The sequence below is a fragment of the Epinephelus moara genome, chromosome 12 (genome assembly GCF_006386435.1).
Source record: "Epinephelus moara isolate mb chromosome 12, YSFRI_EMoa_1.0, whole genome shotgun sequence".
In the NCBI taxonomy this organism is placed as follows: domain Eukaryota; kingdom Metazoa; phylum Chordata; class Actinopteri; order Perciformes; family Serranidae; genus Epinephelus; species Epinephelus moara.
Genome location: NC_065517.1, coordinates 28,720,475 through 28,736,063, shown reverse-complemented (window position 1 = coordinate 28,736,063; position 15,589 = coordinate 28,720,475). Strand labels below are relative to the sequence as shown.

Below are 15,589 nucleotides of genomic sequence, written 5' to 3'. Positions count from 1 at the left end.
ACAATTTTATCACAGTTGGGAAAATGTGAGCATGGTTGGTTGTATAATGATTTGGGGGTTGGAAGGCATGTGTTAAGCTAATGTATATTTGGTTGGGTTATTTGAGAGATTATTAACTACTTAAGTTAATGTGTAAGTTAATTATAATTATTTTAAATGGCCAGTGGCAAAAGTAATCAGACAGTCCTACTGGTGAATTGCTTAAAAATGTTTGGTTTTAAAACTGAGCAGATTTCCTATTACATGTTCAAAAAGTTTTGTTTTCCTCTTTTAAGATTATGTTTGTGGGCATTTATGCCTGTATTGATAGGACGGTTTTAGATAGGAAAAGAGGGAGAAAGAGGGGATGATGTGTAGCAAAGGGGCGATAGATGCCCCTGTGCTGCTGCTAAGGACTCAAGCTCAATGGAGTGCACACTCTACCAGGTGCACTAGAGGGCGCCCTGGTTGCTTCATTTTTTTGTAACAATACATGTACCAACCAATCCAGTAATGAGGCTGGTTGGCACAAATGGACAATTTGACTTTAATCATGAATCACCCAATTTTAGAAAACATTTGTGTACATTAAAACATATTTATTTATAGCTGAGATCATAAACTTTGTTTTGCAGCTTGTTGGAATATTATAATAAATTGCGCCACAGAAATAGGGGATAGAGGGAAGTGTGCCAGCCAACCCCAGTCTCCTCTATTGTATAACAGAAACTAAAAACAATGCTACTCAGGGTTCTTTTAAAAAAGTTCTTTAAAGAAATAAAGATTTAAATATGTGAGGGGGTTAAAGAGAGTGAAATCAAAACCCAAGTTATGAGTCAACAATTATTTTAACAACTAGGGTGCATTAAGGTAGTCTTGAATAAACTAGCAAAAGCTTAAAATAAACTGTAATATTTGGTAACCACTGAGGGGCAACAACAATTGGAGCTGTATGTGGTGAAGTTTACAAATGCGGGGCATTTCTCCTGCTGAGCCCTGAACAAAAGGAGCCGTAATAATCATGGCGCATGAACAACTTTTGCTGAGTTTTGAGAATGAAAGTAAAACCCTTATTTTTGGCAATGTGCCTCAGCTAAAAAAACATGATTTCACAACGTCTTGTCACTTGATAGTTGATAGTCATGACCATGAGGAACTGGGAGAAACTTGAGATATTGCACGTCTGATGGAGTTTTTAAAAAAAGTAGGACATGGTCTTTGTTGTAGTTAGAAAATAAAATTTAATCTATTCAGGGTAACAGAGTCATACGTAGCAGATACAGGTCCAGAACAGACATTGAAATACTGCTCAGCTGAAAAAGGTTTCTGCTTGTTTTCACAGCTGTTTGACAGCGCAACATGACAGACGCAGACTGGAAAGATTGAAAAGACAAAATCACATCAAGTGATTGACAAGCATTTCATATATGTTTATGTATACAAAGCAGTATAAAACAAGTACAATAATGGACAGGCAAGTCCAAAAAACGAGGGTGTAAACATTTTGTGTATATGTGCTCTTCATGACGCCAGCGTCACCACAAATCGGATCAACCGGTATCTGCCATCGTCGAGGCAGGGTATAGAAATCAACATTACAAAAACAAAAACAAAAAAAAACCTCTACTCCGTCTGGTGTACTTGTATTGAGTATTGTATTCTAAAAACTCTACACCTGTATATTTCAGCTAGGATACAAAGGAAAACTGCAGAACACTAAGCCTTTGTGGGCGTCTGCATCGAAACAATGCCACACAATCTACTCAGGGCTTTTGTAACAGAGCACCATATTGATATTAGTGTGTTTCCTCAGCGTTGTTTCCAGTCGTACTCTACTGTTTCCATTGGTCCCTTTATGTAGAGATGGTTGAAGTAACAACTAGGCACAGCGGGTGTCAACAACAACACTTAATGCGGAGATGAATCTGGGTATTTCCAGTCTTCCAATGGACAGAGCCAGCTCATGTAGCAGTACTAAGGAAGCCCTACAACCTCAGGTCTTTGGGCAGAGTCTCCATAAAGTCTTCAGCTTGGAGCTCAAGTGCTTGTTTAGAAATGTATTGGCAGTTGTGTTTTCACTTAAATGGCTGCCATGGTGGTGCTAGTTTGGGCGTCAGGGACTCCACGTCCCTGGTTTCCTGGTTTTCATTTGGCGTCGGTGGACAGCTGCTCCAGCAGGGGGTTGGCCTCGCTCTCGGGTGTTTTGACGCTGTCGGTCCTCACGATGCAGGTGGGCCGGTGGAGATTGAGCATCACCATTAGCTGCTGCCTCTCCAGACGGAGCTCCTCGATCTGGGCCTTCAGGTCTGAGTTCACCATCTCCAGACGCTCCGATTCCTGGACGGAGATGTTGAATTAGATACCACTGGACAGATACATTGTTCAGAGTACTTTAAGTCATTAATCTTGTCAGTTTTTATGACTTCTGAAAACCCTGACTTTAACTTGTGCAGCTGCAGTGATGTATTAGCCTGATTGCGTTGGGGTTGTATGATTTAAATCAGCTGTTCAGGTTGACTGAAGTCAGGCTATTCTTGGCCAACACTCTGAGCTGCTTTGCCTCAGCTCATCAGTATGCAACGCTGTGTCATGAACTCACCCTTTGAAGGAAGTCAGTCCGTTCCTTCTTTTTGTTTCGGCATCTGGCTGCTGCTACCTTGTTTTTCTCTCGTCTCCGTTTCCTCCTTTCCTCGTCTTCATCCATCTGCAAACACAATGAGGTGTTAATATGAGGAACAGGAATTGTATGGGTTTACTTTATATGAAAAAAGGCAAGATAGTTACTTTCAAAATTACATAAATCTACAACCAACAGAGTGCTGCTGGAGTCCTTAAGCATGGACATGAGTTAGCGTTTTGCATGTGTGGTTTCCTCATCTTGAAGTCAGGGTTTTTTAATGGGTTTTTGGTTTGATGCCTTAAATAAGGTCTGTCGTTAACACAAGCTTACGAGACTTTCACGGTTTGTCCTGCGACGTAAAATACGCCAGTAAATACCCTAATGTGACTTTTGAAGCTTTTAGCCTACTTAAGAAAGGCAGCTGCTAACCAGTGGCTCACTGAGACTTAAGAATGTCATTACAACAAACAAGGCTTTACAGCCTCTCTTTATGGTGGCGACATTAAGACATGCAACTTAAGTGTTGGTTGTTTAGAGCCTAATGTTAGCTTTTTACTTCTGGCAATTGCATTTAGGATTTAAGAATGATAAAAGTGCTGTTAATTTGTGAACATTATCTTGCTGAACAAACATGTAAGTATCATAAACTTGTTTGCCACTGAGCTTTATCCTGCAGTAATCAAGAATCCAATGGAAAAATGCCACTGGCGTTTTGTCGAAGGAATCAGGGCAATGTTATCAAAGAAAATGTCACCCCTGCAGCACTCTGTAGTAGTGATTCCCTAGATGAGGAAAAAACTACGTTGTGCAACCTCTACAGTAATTCTTGCTGTAAGCACTAGAGGGGGCAAAAGTCAACTCAAGTATTATCAATTTCATTCCCTTATACTGTATACACTATGACTTTATTCTACTTTTTACATTCACGTAGAATAATTTCATTGCTCAATCCTAAAATTTAAAATCACAGGGCCCCATAACCAACCACAACCACATTCATGATTTATAGTTGGAGAGATAGTATTTTATATCATCAAGCTTTATGTCAGGACACTTAAATGTAATTTTCATTGTGAAAACACTGTTACAGAGCAACTGGCACCAGAATATGAAATCATTTTTAGTAATCTAAACAGCTTCATTTCTTTTCTTTCCATCACTTGAGGTTAAGAACATAAATCAGAATGCAGTGCGTGTGATACTGAAGTGAATCATTTGGTTCTTTACTGACAAACGTTAGCTGGAGACTGATGTCATTTTTAAAGAAAATGTTAAAGACCTGCCTTGATATAAGTAGGGCTGGGTATTATAACAGTATTATATTATATATTGATATGAGACTAGATATCGGCTTAGAATTTGGATATTGTAATGTAGTAAGTGTTGTCTTTTCTTGGATTTAAAGGCTGAATTACAGTAAAGTGATGTAACTGCATGAATTTACCAGACTGTTCCAGCTGTTTCATTGTTTGCTTTTCCGCACTTAGTCATTATATCCACATTACTGATGACTGTTCAAATGTTTCATTGTGTAAATACTTTATGAAAGCATCAAAAGTCAAGCCTACAATTTTGTTGCAATATTAATATCAAAGTATAAGGTCAAAAAAATGGTGATATCTGATTTTCTCCGAATCGCCCAGCCCTACATAGAAAGCTTAGAAACATCCTGAATCTAACACCCTTCTTCTTGTTTCTGCCCTCTGACTCCATGTAAATCAATCTCACACCCTCCTCCAACACTGTTTCCTCTTTTCTCTTCCTCCTCACCTCTGTCTTGATGGCCAGCGGCCTCTTCCCCAGCCTCCCCAGGAAATGCAGCGGGGACAGCATAGTACCCAGCTGGCGGAAGTCGGCCAGCTTGAGCTGGTCAGTGAGTGTGGTGGCCGAGATGCCCGCCAGCGGGCCCAGGCAGGGCAGGGAGCCTGCCGCCAGCGAAGGGTCAGGTATCTGTCCCGGCATCATGTCCGACACGGCCACCACCGCCGCTGTGGGGAGAGAGAAAAGAGGAAGGGGACGATTAGGACAGGAGAATTGAACCTAAAATGAACTCGCTGACAATGACTATTAAAAGCATCTTCTTTAGTACATACAGTGGAAAGAGAAGTGTGCACATGGCTTTTACATTTCCTATCTCTTATTGCACATAGTTCATAGTATAGATCATTCTTTTCTGCATTCTGGGGGGATCTTTGAAGGGATTTTCTTTTTCATTCTCCAGTTGTAACATAAGCCATACTTTAATACCCTTCTTCCATTGTTGTATTGCAGCCTTCTGACAGTATCTTTTATCCTTATTGTGATCTTATAGCGCTGGCATTCCATCCACAAAAAGATTAATTTACCGTCTTCTGTCCTTGTCATCAAACATTTATCTAAATACGGGTTGCTGTTTCCAAGAATGCGTTCAGACGTTGACAGCTTTGACAGCTGTGTTATCTTCTTAGTCAGCAGCCGGTGAAAAAACAAACTTCACACTGTCAGCAGCTACATACTCATCTTTGTAGTTTCACATGCGATGGGAAGCCATGAAACCCCTCCGGCATGATCACATAAATCCAGGGCCATCTCCTACATGTACGCTTCTGATAATTTACTGTGGTTTTCGTCTTGAACGTTCACTCGGTTTTCGTACAGGGGATTCAAAGGATATCAAAAGCAGTCATGTCAAAACAGAGCGGGTAACGCTCATGCATTCCACTGCCACCCTCTTTCAACAATTTTGGGTCGTTTGGAGGGATTGACCGCAGCACTTTTTAATGTAATCAGCGAGGAATGAGGGACAGAGGGGAGAAAAAAGGAGAACTTGTGCAGGCCTAAAGGAAGTGGCTGAAGAATTAAGACGTCTCTCTAATTACTGTAAGAACCGAGACTTGGAAAACTTCTGATGGCCAAATAAAAAACAAATGTTACAGATGGGAACAGTGAAACATGAGCCGACTGTACCCTGCCCATCCCTGCAATCTCCGAGGAGAAGCAGAGCGAGACCACTGGATTCAGAAAAGTCTGACAAGAAATTGTTTCTCCTCATGTTCAGTGTTTCTGTAGAAATGCAAATAAATTTGAAAACTGAATCACTGATACTTCAATAACTTTGGCCCTCTGACAAAATGTCCACAAGGATTAAACCCATAGCTACTTGATGATATCAGAGTGAGTTCTACATTAACAGCTTAAGTCACATTTGCCTCCTGAGTATTGGGCCGCAGCTGAACCGCCACAGGTTGGGCACAAACCGAACAAAGCCCCTCTCATATGGAACCAACAAAGACGAGTATTGTGAGGCACTGTGGAAACAGCTGACTTTACTGGTGGGTGACTAGCTGACAGGCCGACTGTATTGTAAGTTAAACCAAACCAAGTTTTTCTTTCTTTGGGGGCTGAAAGACTTGCTCTATTACAAAAGTCATAGAGGAGGTGATTGAAAAAAAAACAAGGTTATGTAACTCTATTCTAATGTACTCCACCCTGCTTATGGGCTGGTCTTCAAGTGTTTTTACAGTCAGACTGGAGTTTACTGTCGAGCACGGTGGAAACCAAATCAGCCCACTTTTAGCAAGAGGGAATTCTGAGGCGCAATATGACGCTTCTCTGCTAAGCAGTGAAGACTGAGATAGGAAATCTGTCACATAGTCCTTCAAATTTGTTTATCCTACTCTCGTTTAAACTTCTGGGTTGAGCAATCAGGGGCAGAATGTTGCATGTAACATATAAAATTCAAATATTAATCAAGTAAAGGTTGTCTGCAGGTAAAAATAAGTTATATTTAAGATATTTTAGGACATTTTAATACAACTTTAAATGGAATTTAAATGGATAGATCAGAGTTTTTGAAGTGGGATTGTATGGGAAACTTATCCATAGTCAATGTATTGCATACAGTGGATGTCAGTCAGCATGCCCCCAGTTTTGGAGAAGCAGACTTAAGTCTGACACTAAAGCTCAGCAATGTACTGCTGTGGATGGGGGTAACCAACAAAATACACTATATTAAAAGAGTATTTTCACTGCTTTACCTTGACACAGACAGCCTGTTCTGACAGGGGAGTTATTAGCGGCTTCAGTCCTCGATCCACGCTCTCGTCAAAACCTCCAGACTCCATTGACAAAAACGGTAATTCTAGCTCCCTGAACACAGGAGTTGGTGATCTACGGCTGCCTCGATCAGTTAGTCTGTTTTGTTGTGTGACTTTAGTGAATCTGAACCAACCCTTTTCAATGCCAAAGTCACACAACTACACAAACTGCTCCATTTTCCCGCCATAAATCGCTGTCTATCGTCAAGGTAAAGAAGTGAAAATATTCTAAATATAGCGTATACTTAAACTGATCTCATTTTTTTTTTTAGGAGGGACTTTTTTAGGTGGCTAAAAGTAATTTTGTTGCTGACCCCTCCACAGCAGGTTGTTTAGCTTCCATGTCTAGCTTCAGCCTGCTTCTCCAAACTAGGGGGCGTGCCATCTGACATCTACTGTACTGTATGTAATACACTGTCTATGGATAAGTACCCCATACAGCCCAACTTCAAAAACTCTGAACTATCCCTAACTTGCGATGGAAATACACGCCAAAAATAAAAATATACTCTTTCCAGCTCTTTCCTGTTGATAGGCTACTCTATGTGCTTACACAGAAGCAATAAACTACAAATGTGGTGTTAGTTTTAACTATGCAGACTGATTGCGATATCTTAATACGTAGGAGTGAAAATAGGAGTACTGCGTGCATACAGGTGTTGTGTCAAAGTCTGTTCTCATGTTGAACAGCGTTTCCCTCCTGTTAAAATGATGTTTCCCACAGCGCCAACACCAGAGATTCTTGCGGTGACATGACTAAAAAACATTAAGACCCACTCAATCTGACTTTAAGTCAATTTAATACTTTTTAAGGCCTTTTATTCGCAAATGTGAATTTAAGACATTGAAAGAGCTTCTAAGGACCCGCGGCCACCCTGCTAGTATTACAGTACATTAACTGTCAAGAGTCTGTCATATCTCCACATTACTTTTGACCTGTTCCTTACCACCTCCAGTCTGCATGATTTATTCGCTCCAAGGACAAGTTGCTGTGTGGAGCCAGTGTCCAATGAGGCATTTTATTATTTAAATCTCAACTGCCCCCCCCCCCCTCTTTCTCTCCCTCCCTCCCTCTTTCCCACTGTATGTATACTCCCATTTACACTGCACTTGGCAGCAGCCTGTTGTTTTTGCTGGAGAGGAAAAGAACAAGACAGCCCTGGTAAAAATCTCTCTCAGACAAAATTCCCTCTCTCTCAAACTCCCAGGAGAGGTGGAGGACTAGAAGGTGCCAAGGCCTTCTCTTTCTGCAGAAAGGCTGTCTAAGAACAAGGGAAACCATATGGCAGCTAATCCAGGGTGAATGAGAGCGAGAGAGCTCTCGAATAATAGCCAGACAATAGTATAAATTGCTGGGCTGAAGTGACTAAGCCACTACGTTTACTATAAAATCTTTAGACTATTAGATTAAGCTCCAAGTTTCACATCAGACCTGATGACTTGTGACAAAAGAGTAGGCCATGGTTTCTTTTCCTTTCATTGCTCATTGCTGACCAACAACTGCTGGAATTCAAAAGATGCGATGTGAACTAACTCACAGGCTGAGAGAACAGCCACAGGAACTGAAGCGCCCATTAGGAATGACTGAGCAAATCGCTTTCAGAGCCAAAATGGAGTCCAATATCCTAGTTGGCCAGACACTCGGGACCGGTTTACAGACTCAGATTAGGCCCGTCGTGGACAAACACATTTTTTCAGTGGAAATTGACACTAGAAAAATAAGTCAGTTCAGGAGTAATCATATTTTATGTCTATCAGACGGGCTTCTACGCTGTGCACTGTAATGCAAGCCTGATCAGTCAGACGTATTGCAAGGAAAGCCCCCATTCCATCAGGCATGTTGAAGCATGCAGCTGAGACTAGACCTCCACACACACACACACACATAGGTGCAGAAATACTTCTGTATATAAACATACATAAACCTCATATTTGTCTGCATGACATCAGATCGCACAAATCAAAAGAACCCACAGAGGTAGTTTTGCCAGAGGGCCTCCAAAACAAATGTGAAATGATGTCTGAAGCAAGACACCTTCAATTATGACACATAAAAGTGAGTTACACGCCATTCCAGACGATTAATAGTACGCTTGTAAACTCCGAGACACAGCAGACTCTCGACGCGCCTCACTTTTGAGTTCAACATGACTTTTAAGTTGAGTACAAGTTTATGTTTAAGCTCCTCCGTCTCTTTCAACCTGCCACACAAGTGTCTCGAAATCCCCCTCGCAAACTCAACAGCCCGTCAAGCCTCGAGACACGAAACCCTACAGAAGTCTCATCTGTACAGCACAGGGAAAGTTTGCTGATGCATGCCTCGCACTGCGTAATTATACCCAAAAGCATGAGTCAAAGTGATTTTTACATTTTCAAAAGAGGGGTATTTTTTTCTTCTTTTTTTTCTGTCAGCAGCAGCAGCAGCCTGCAGCCAAGGATTAGTGGTCAGCGTTTGATGATGCAACGCCGTCACTGTGCTTTTGCAGTCGAGCAGAACAGCCAGTGCCACAGCTTTTAGGCCCACACTAGTCTCAAACAAAGACACCTACACAGCCCGGCTCCGCTGCCTCTCAGGGCAAACGGAGAGGAGACGAGCCGAAGCCAAGGGCGGGGAGCGGAAATGTCATGTATTAGTTATGAAATATACAGGACCGTACTCGACACATTCTGGCTTCGGTCCAAAACTAATCTGACTGCATGTGAGCCGTAGATAGCTGGAGGTGTGTGTGAAGGGTGCGTGTGCATGTGAGGTTCCTATATGTAATGTGCAGGCATTCAGTGTGTCCTACACATATATATATATATATATCTACAATACGCTGGTTTCTTTGCTCACACACTCTATCTGTCTTCAGCTCGACCAAATGTGTCCATTTCCTGAGTCATTCCTGAGAGCAATTAGCAGTACGGAGGAATTCAGCCCCTTACCAATAGCCAGCAGCACGACTGGAGGCCCTATTATCCTCATCCCCTATAGAGACGGTGAAGGAGAGGGGTGGGGGGTTACAAGGTTTTTTTTAAAGTCTACTCATTACCTTTATATACTGCTTCTTTTTTAAAAAGGAGCTAACCTTTACCAGCGCAATCATTTTGGTGATTGACAGCCAGAATCAAAAGTATTTGCTAATTTCTCTTTGCCGGAGACACAAGTTACATCTCTGTGCTGCCAGACTACTTAACTTTAAATCACCGGATCATGGTGTTACGGGAAAGACGTGCACACTTTCCAAGATGCTATTTGACCACTTTTTGTCAGCGCACTTTATTAAAAGTCTAATTTTGGACTAATACGGCCTTGCATGGCCCACACACCAGCATCTTGCAAAACTCTTGCAAACAGCCTCTTCGGCTCTAACTCCACACGAGCGCTGAAAAATGAACAATGAGCGCAAAGGCTCGGGCCAAGGCATGCTCTCTCAATCGCTGGCCAAGGTCTCGGCGATCATCATTACCGTCTGCACTCAGTCAGGCTGTGTGTGTTGAGTTACAGCCTTTCGCAATCCTCTGAGGAAACCAGGGAATTTGGCACTGGCTCTTTCTCGAGGACGGGACAGTCCAAATATACAGTATAAACATTCCTCCAACCCCTCATTATATTATCATTGGAGGGACAAGACACAGGCACGAGAAGGGGAAGAGACTCCCTAATAATGTCTGTTGTTCTGATCATGCTGCGGTCATCTCTGGCCATTAAACTCAGGGGTGATAGTGTGTGGGAGTGGAAGTGATTATCGCAACAGAAAATAGGATCTCTTTTCATTTCGGTTTTCATTTCTCTTTTGGCTGTTCTTATAGGCCAAACAGCTGCCGCAGATAGAGGGAACCTTTCAAAATCACTCTTGCGAAGATGACTAAACCTTCCCAAAGCAATTTGATGCAATTATGAACATTTAACCTTGCAATATTGTCAATGATGATGAGACCCTCAGCTGCAGCGGTAATGAGCGAGCTTAATTTCCCCCTCACAATTACAGATTGGATGCCTCAGCAGTGAGCAATCTGGAGTCCAGTGCATGCAGAGGTTATCAATGAAATTACACAGGAGAGCAGGTAGTTTAAAGGTCCAGTGTGGAGGATTTAGATGGGATATGTTGGCAGAAATTGAATTTAATATTAGCATTTAATATAATAAGTATGTAATATTAAGTGTATAATCACCTGAAAATAAGAATTGTTGTGTTTTGTTACCATCGAATGAGCTGTTTATATCTACATAGGGAGCAGGTCCTCATTAAAGGAGTCCGCCATGTTGCACCACCATGTTTCTACAGTAGCCCAGACCGGACAAACCAAACTAGCTCTAGATAGGGCCAAGTTTTTGCATTGACCACCATAGTTAGCTGTTCCAAGACGAGGCGAACAGATTTTTAATGTGAAACCGCTTTATTCTGTGTTTTGCGTCTTTAAATCACAGGGTCTGTTTGTTTTGGACAGGGGGAGACCTCCGTGGATAATTTGGCTCCTGGTAAAGACCTCCTGAACGTCTGGATCTTAAGTTATCAGAGAAGAAAGGTGAGCAGATATTAGCAAGAGCTGGGCTAAAAAGCCTTTCAGAAACTGATTTGTATCGTGAAACTGTTTTATTCTGTGTCTCACCGAGTCTATTTATTTTAAGAGAAAGATACCTCTGCAGATAATTTTGCTCCTGCTAAAAAAAACAACTCCTGAACCGTGAACACTGCAGGAATCCTAACCGGGAGTTCACATTTGTCACACAGGAGAAGTTTCAGCTGGTTGCAATCTCCAGTCCTCAACGCTAGATGCTGCTAAATCCTACACACTGCTCCTTTAACTCTATTTTATCGTAGACTTCAGCCTAAGAATGAAACATTTTTCAGGGCAAATTGAAACACAAAGCACCTGCAGATATGCACAAGGCATGAGGACTGTGGCTGCCTTCATTCAAACATTACTGTGTGATCATTGGCTGGATTCCTGCTTGGCCTGCTCCAGCCATTCAAACAGTCACACATCTATATTCTGCATCTGGGTGGTCCTGGTTGAATTATTATATTGTTACTATTTTTCTCCACGTTGTAAGTCAGGATTAGACTTTGCATGGCTCTGAGCTTTGGTTTGGCTCAGACACGGATTAAATGAATCAAAATACAAAATGCAGACAAAAGCCATTTCAAACGTATGGACTTTACGTCTGTGACAAATCCAAGGCAAGTTATGTGCAATCCCTGACAATAAGATATTGGCCAACCAAGTCCAGAAAATCAGATTTAATGCCGCCTGTTGAAGCAATCACTGTTATGTAACGTGTGGTTGTCACTTTAATGCCGTTTCATACTTTGTCCTCTGATATTTCCTCATCTGCCCCACGTCAAGCATACGCTTGCTCTGACTAAACAAGCCTCACTGTCTGCACCGTGCTGTGTTCAAATCCTTTTGTTCATCTCAAAGGCTGTTAAGGCTGTTGTCAATATTTAGGTCAACATTTAGTGACAAGACTGTTTCTTTTGCAAACAGAGAAAACTGGCTTCAAGTCCAAAAGAAATTCAGGAAATCTGGAAACCATAACTACGTGAAGGAGCTTTTACTGAGCTCTTTTTCTAAGAAAAAAGCACTGGCTTTAATGTCTCTTCTCTCGGTTACACCTTTGGACGTTTGGGTGTTTGCTTCCACAGTGCACATCCAGTCTGTCCTGACACACTGTTTTCACAAACCATGTGGAAAGGCTTATGGAGACTACAATGTGATACTGATAATGTGATACGCACAGCAGCGAATAGCTGCTCCCCCAGCATTAGTATTAGTATCATTGAGCCTAGCTGTTGCATAGTTGGCTCGCTCGCCTGCAATGCGTCTGCTGTCTATTCAGTGTACTGGGGTGCAGCTTGGCAATTCCAGCTCTCCAGAGATGCACTGGAAGGCATTTCTACTTAAAATAAACCCTGTGCGCCCACGTCCAGCCTCACAGCCCTGTCGGCCCTGCGCTGCTTGTCGGCTCGCCAGCCCTTCCCCATTAATCCACTGCAGCGTTCCATTTATGCAGAAACCATCCTACGGATGTGCCTGGGCAGGCGCTGGGGCATTTAAACCCTCCGCGACACACGCTCGTTCACTTAGACGCACGCAAACACAGATAAAGACACAAAGGCAAACGCATATATAAAGAACACAAATAGTTTCCCCTGCATGGCACGTAGTTGCACTGCACCAGCTGAGGAGCATGCACTCGCTATATAGGAAAACAGTGAACCTATGAACTTGCAAGTCACAAGCCCACTCACATGCACATGATCCACCCCTGCCCATCATATTTCCCATTCCATGATTGGCCTTTAACCTTCAGGCCAACAAGGGCAGATAACTGAAGCTACCTCTGGCCTACATAGAGTTTCTGTTACACAGCAAAGTGTAAATCAAAGGCCCCGATGTGCACAAAAGTATGATATAAGCAGCAGCACAGGGAGAACAAAGAACCGCTGTGGTGATCAGGAAGAAGTGTAATATTGGAGTCTGTTTCTAGTATGCAAATTCACTTGTGAGGCCTGCACGCACAGACACACACACACACAGAGTTTCCTTTATCCAGAGCTGTTACAGAGCATGTGCACCGTGATGGGCCAAAGCAAAGATTACAAATCTGAGCGCACATTCTTTGCTGTACTCTCATGCTGCCAAATAAACTTCACACTTCATTTACATCACTTATGTTTCAAGGTGAAGCAGCTATGCCAAAAAAAGTTGTTTTTTTTTCATGCAGCTGAAGGAAATACTCCAGAGAGCATCCCTGATTAATACAATGCTTAGTTGTTTTAAATGTGCAGTACTTACTCAGAGGAAACTTGTCAGTCGTCTTCTGTCAATGATGCAACTGTGTTTGGACGCTGTAGAAAGGAAATATGATAGGTATTACTATTTGTAGTATAAGTATTTGCATGAGAGCTGAAATGAGCAGTTTTAATAGTCACATATTAGCGTGCAAAAGTAGCAAACACTATCTGCAGGAGCTTCGGTTTTGTTTCAAGTTAGGAGGAGGGAGCATATGAGCAGTTAAAGCATCAAACAATTAATTCCTGCATTCTGGAGAGGTTTTCTGCACCAATTTGTGCTTTTTCTGCATCCATTTATGGTGCAAATGTCTGTCTGATACTGATACTTTCAAGTTTTTCTTAGGGTGGACCAAGCAGATAGTGAGGGGCATGTGTCCCCTGCGCCCCCCTCCCAATCTACACCTGTGATTCTCTGTTTCCTGTTTGTCAAATGTGAGTATTTTCTTCATTTTTCCTATCTCATGCCATTGAAATCTAATATATTTGTGGTTATTGTGACAAACAAACTATCTGAGGATATCACCTTGGGCTCTGGAAAATTGTGATGGGTATAGATCAATTAATTGATAATAGAAATAATGATGTGTGCAGCCCTGATTATTATTTCTCCATCCACAACAACAGAGACACACTGCTATCTCAACTGGTATTATTAGCTTGCTGTGTGTCATGCAAAGAGTTAACTCTCAAGTGAAGTGTTATAAAAAGGTAAATGGACTGGTAGAGGTAGCCGAATTTAACGTTACAACGGTCTTAATAAATGACATGACTGTACAGGATGGACAATGTTTATTCATGTATTTATTTAATGTTAAAGTTAAAAAACGTTATTTACTCAGTGCAGTTTGGTGCACCAGACTAGCTTAGCTTGCAGTTACGTAGAAACCCCCCAGTGCGCGGCGTGTGTAGCGTTACATAATGTCTTCACAGGGCTAACCGACACTTCTCCTGTTTAGCAACACTGAAATTAAGACTCCCGAGATGAAAATACCTCCAGTCCGACACTAGCTGCTGTGTAATTTAGCTAACGGCTCTGTAAATAACGAGCTGTGAGGCGACAGTTGCTACAACAGTTGTAACAACATCGTTTTTAACGGTTGTGGCAACAAACTGACTCCTGCGGTGGGAGCTCGGAAAACTTTAAAACTATTAAAACCTCTGACTTTTTCACAGCAATTAAATAAAGAATACATCCTTATGTTTTAATATAAAGTGATACAAATACTGACAAACAAACCCCAGCGTGTTGGGTCTCTACGACGTGGTGTGAAAAAGTGCAGAAAATATGCAAATACATGAAGCTCGCACCAACATTAAGCTAACTACTAGCACAAAAGCAAAGAGAGGATAAAACAATGGCAGCCTAGCTCGACGGATCACACACAGTCTTACCTGTTGTGCGTCCAAAAATCCGCAGTAATAGTGGTGACGGTGCGGGAGTGAGGAGTCGGATGTAGGTTTTGGGACTAAGTGAAGCCGTTGCATCAGCCCGTTTAAGTACTGGTCTTGTCTGTGAGGGCTCAGGAATGCGGAACTGCTGTCCCAGACGTAAGCATGGATGAAAATAATGTAAGAGGAGGGCTGAAGACACAGAGGTTTGTTTGCTCCACCCCTAGCAACCAAATAACATACACACACTGCTGGAGGATAGGAAAGTTTCAGCTGAAGAGGAGAGACATGGAAGTAAATACACGCCCGCGGCCATAAATGGGTCAATAAATAAAGTTATGGCTATAAACACACACACTTGACTTAGCTGCAGGTGTTTTATGTGACAGGGGGTGGGGGTGGGAAAATTCATTGCTTTATAAGTATATCAGTCTAATTGGTGACTTATTTAGACTGTAACATGTTATATGTATGTATAATCATCATGACATCTGTTTTGAGAAGTCAATACATCTATTGGTATCAGTATTCAGATCCTTAAGGAAAAGTAGTGAAGTTCCAAAGTGTCAAAAAACTCAGTTTCATGTAAAAATCCTGCATGACAATGTTACTAAAGTAAAAATACAGAATTAAATGTCCTTATAGTGTCAAAAATAATGCAAAAACTCTTCCTTTAGAGTGTTATATTATTAATAATACATAATATCATCAAATATTATTACTTAATGTTGTATGTTGTC

The 15,589-nt window shown here is 41.8% G+C and overlaps 1 protein-coding gene across 1 annotated transcript; it reads right to left on the bottom strand.

Annotated features, from left to right (window-relative positions):
• Positions 1-1,385: 1,385 nt before the first annotated feature.
• On the bottom strand, positions 1,386-14,996 carry LOC126398834 (jun dimerization protein 2-like). The gene is made up of 5 exons (XM_050058445.1): positions 14,853-14,996; positions 13,462-13,514; positions 4,370-4,587; positions 2,579-2,683; positions 1,386-2,316 (listed from the first exon to the last, which is right to left on the bottom strand). Exons 3-5 carry the CDS (start codon positions 4,562-4,564, stop codon positions 2,125-2,127), a joined length of 492 nt encoding a protein of 163 aa, XP_049914402.1. The 5' UTR covers positions 4,565-4,587; positions 13,462-13,514; positions 14,853-14,996; the 3' UTR covers positions 1,386-2,124.
• Positions 14,997-15,589: the final 593 nt, after the last annotated feature.

Bases quoted from the DNA above. Each gene is read 5' to 3' on its own strand.
- LOC126398834 (XM_050058445.1), bottom strand. From the start codon at position 4,564: ATGATGCCGGGACAGATACCTGACCCTTCGCTGGCGGCAGGCTCCCTG. The intron at 2,684-4,369 runs GTGAGGAGGAAG...TTGTGTTTGCAG, and splicing joins CGCTGGCCATCAAGACAGAG to ATGGATGAAGACGAGGAAAG. The intron at 2,317-2,578 runs GTGAGTTCATGA...ATCTCCGTCCAG, and splicing joins GGACTGACTTCCTTCAAAGG to GAATCGGAGCGTCTGGAGAT.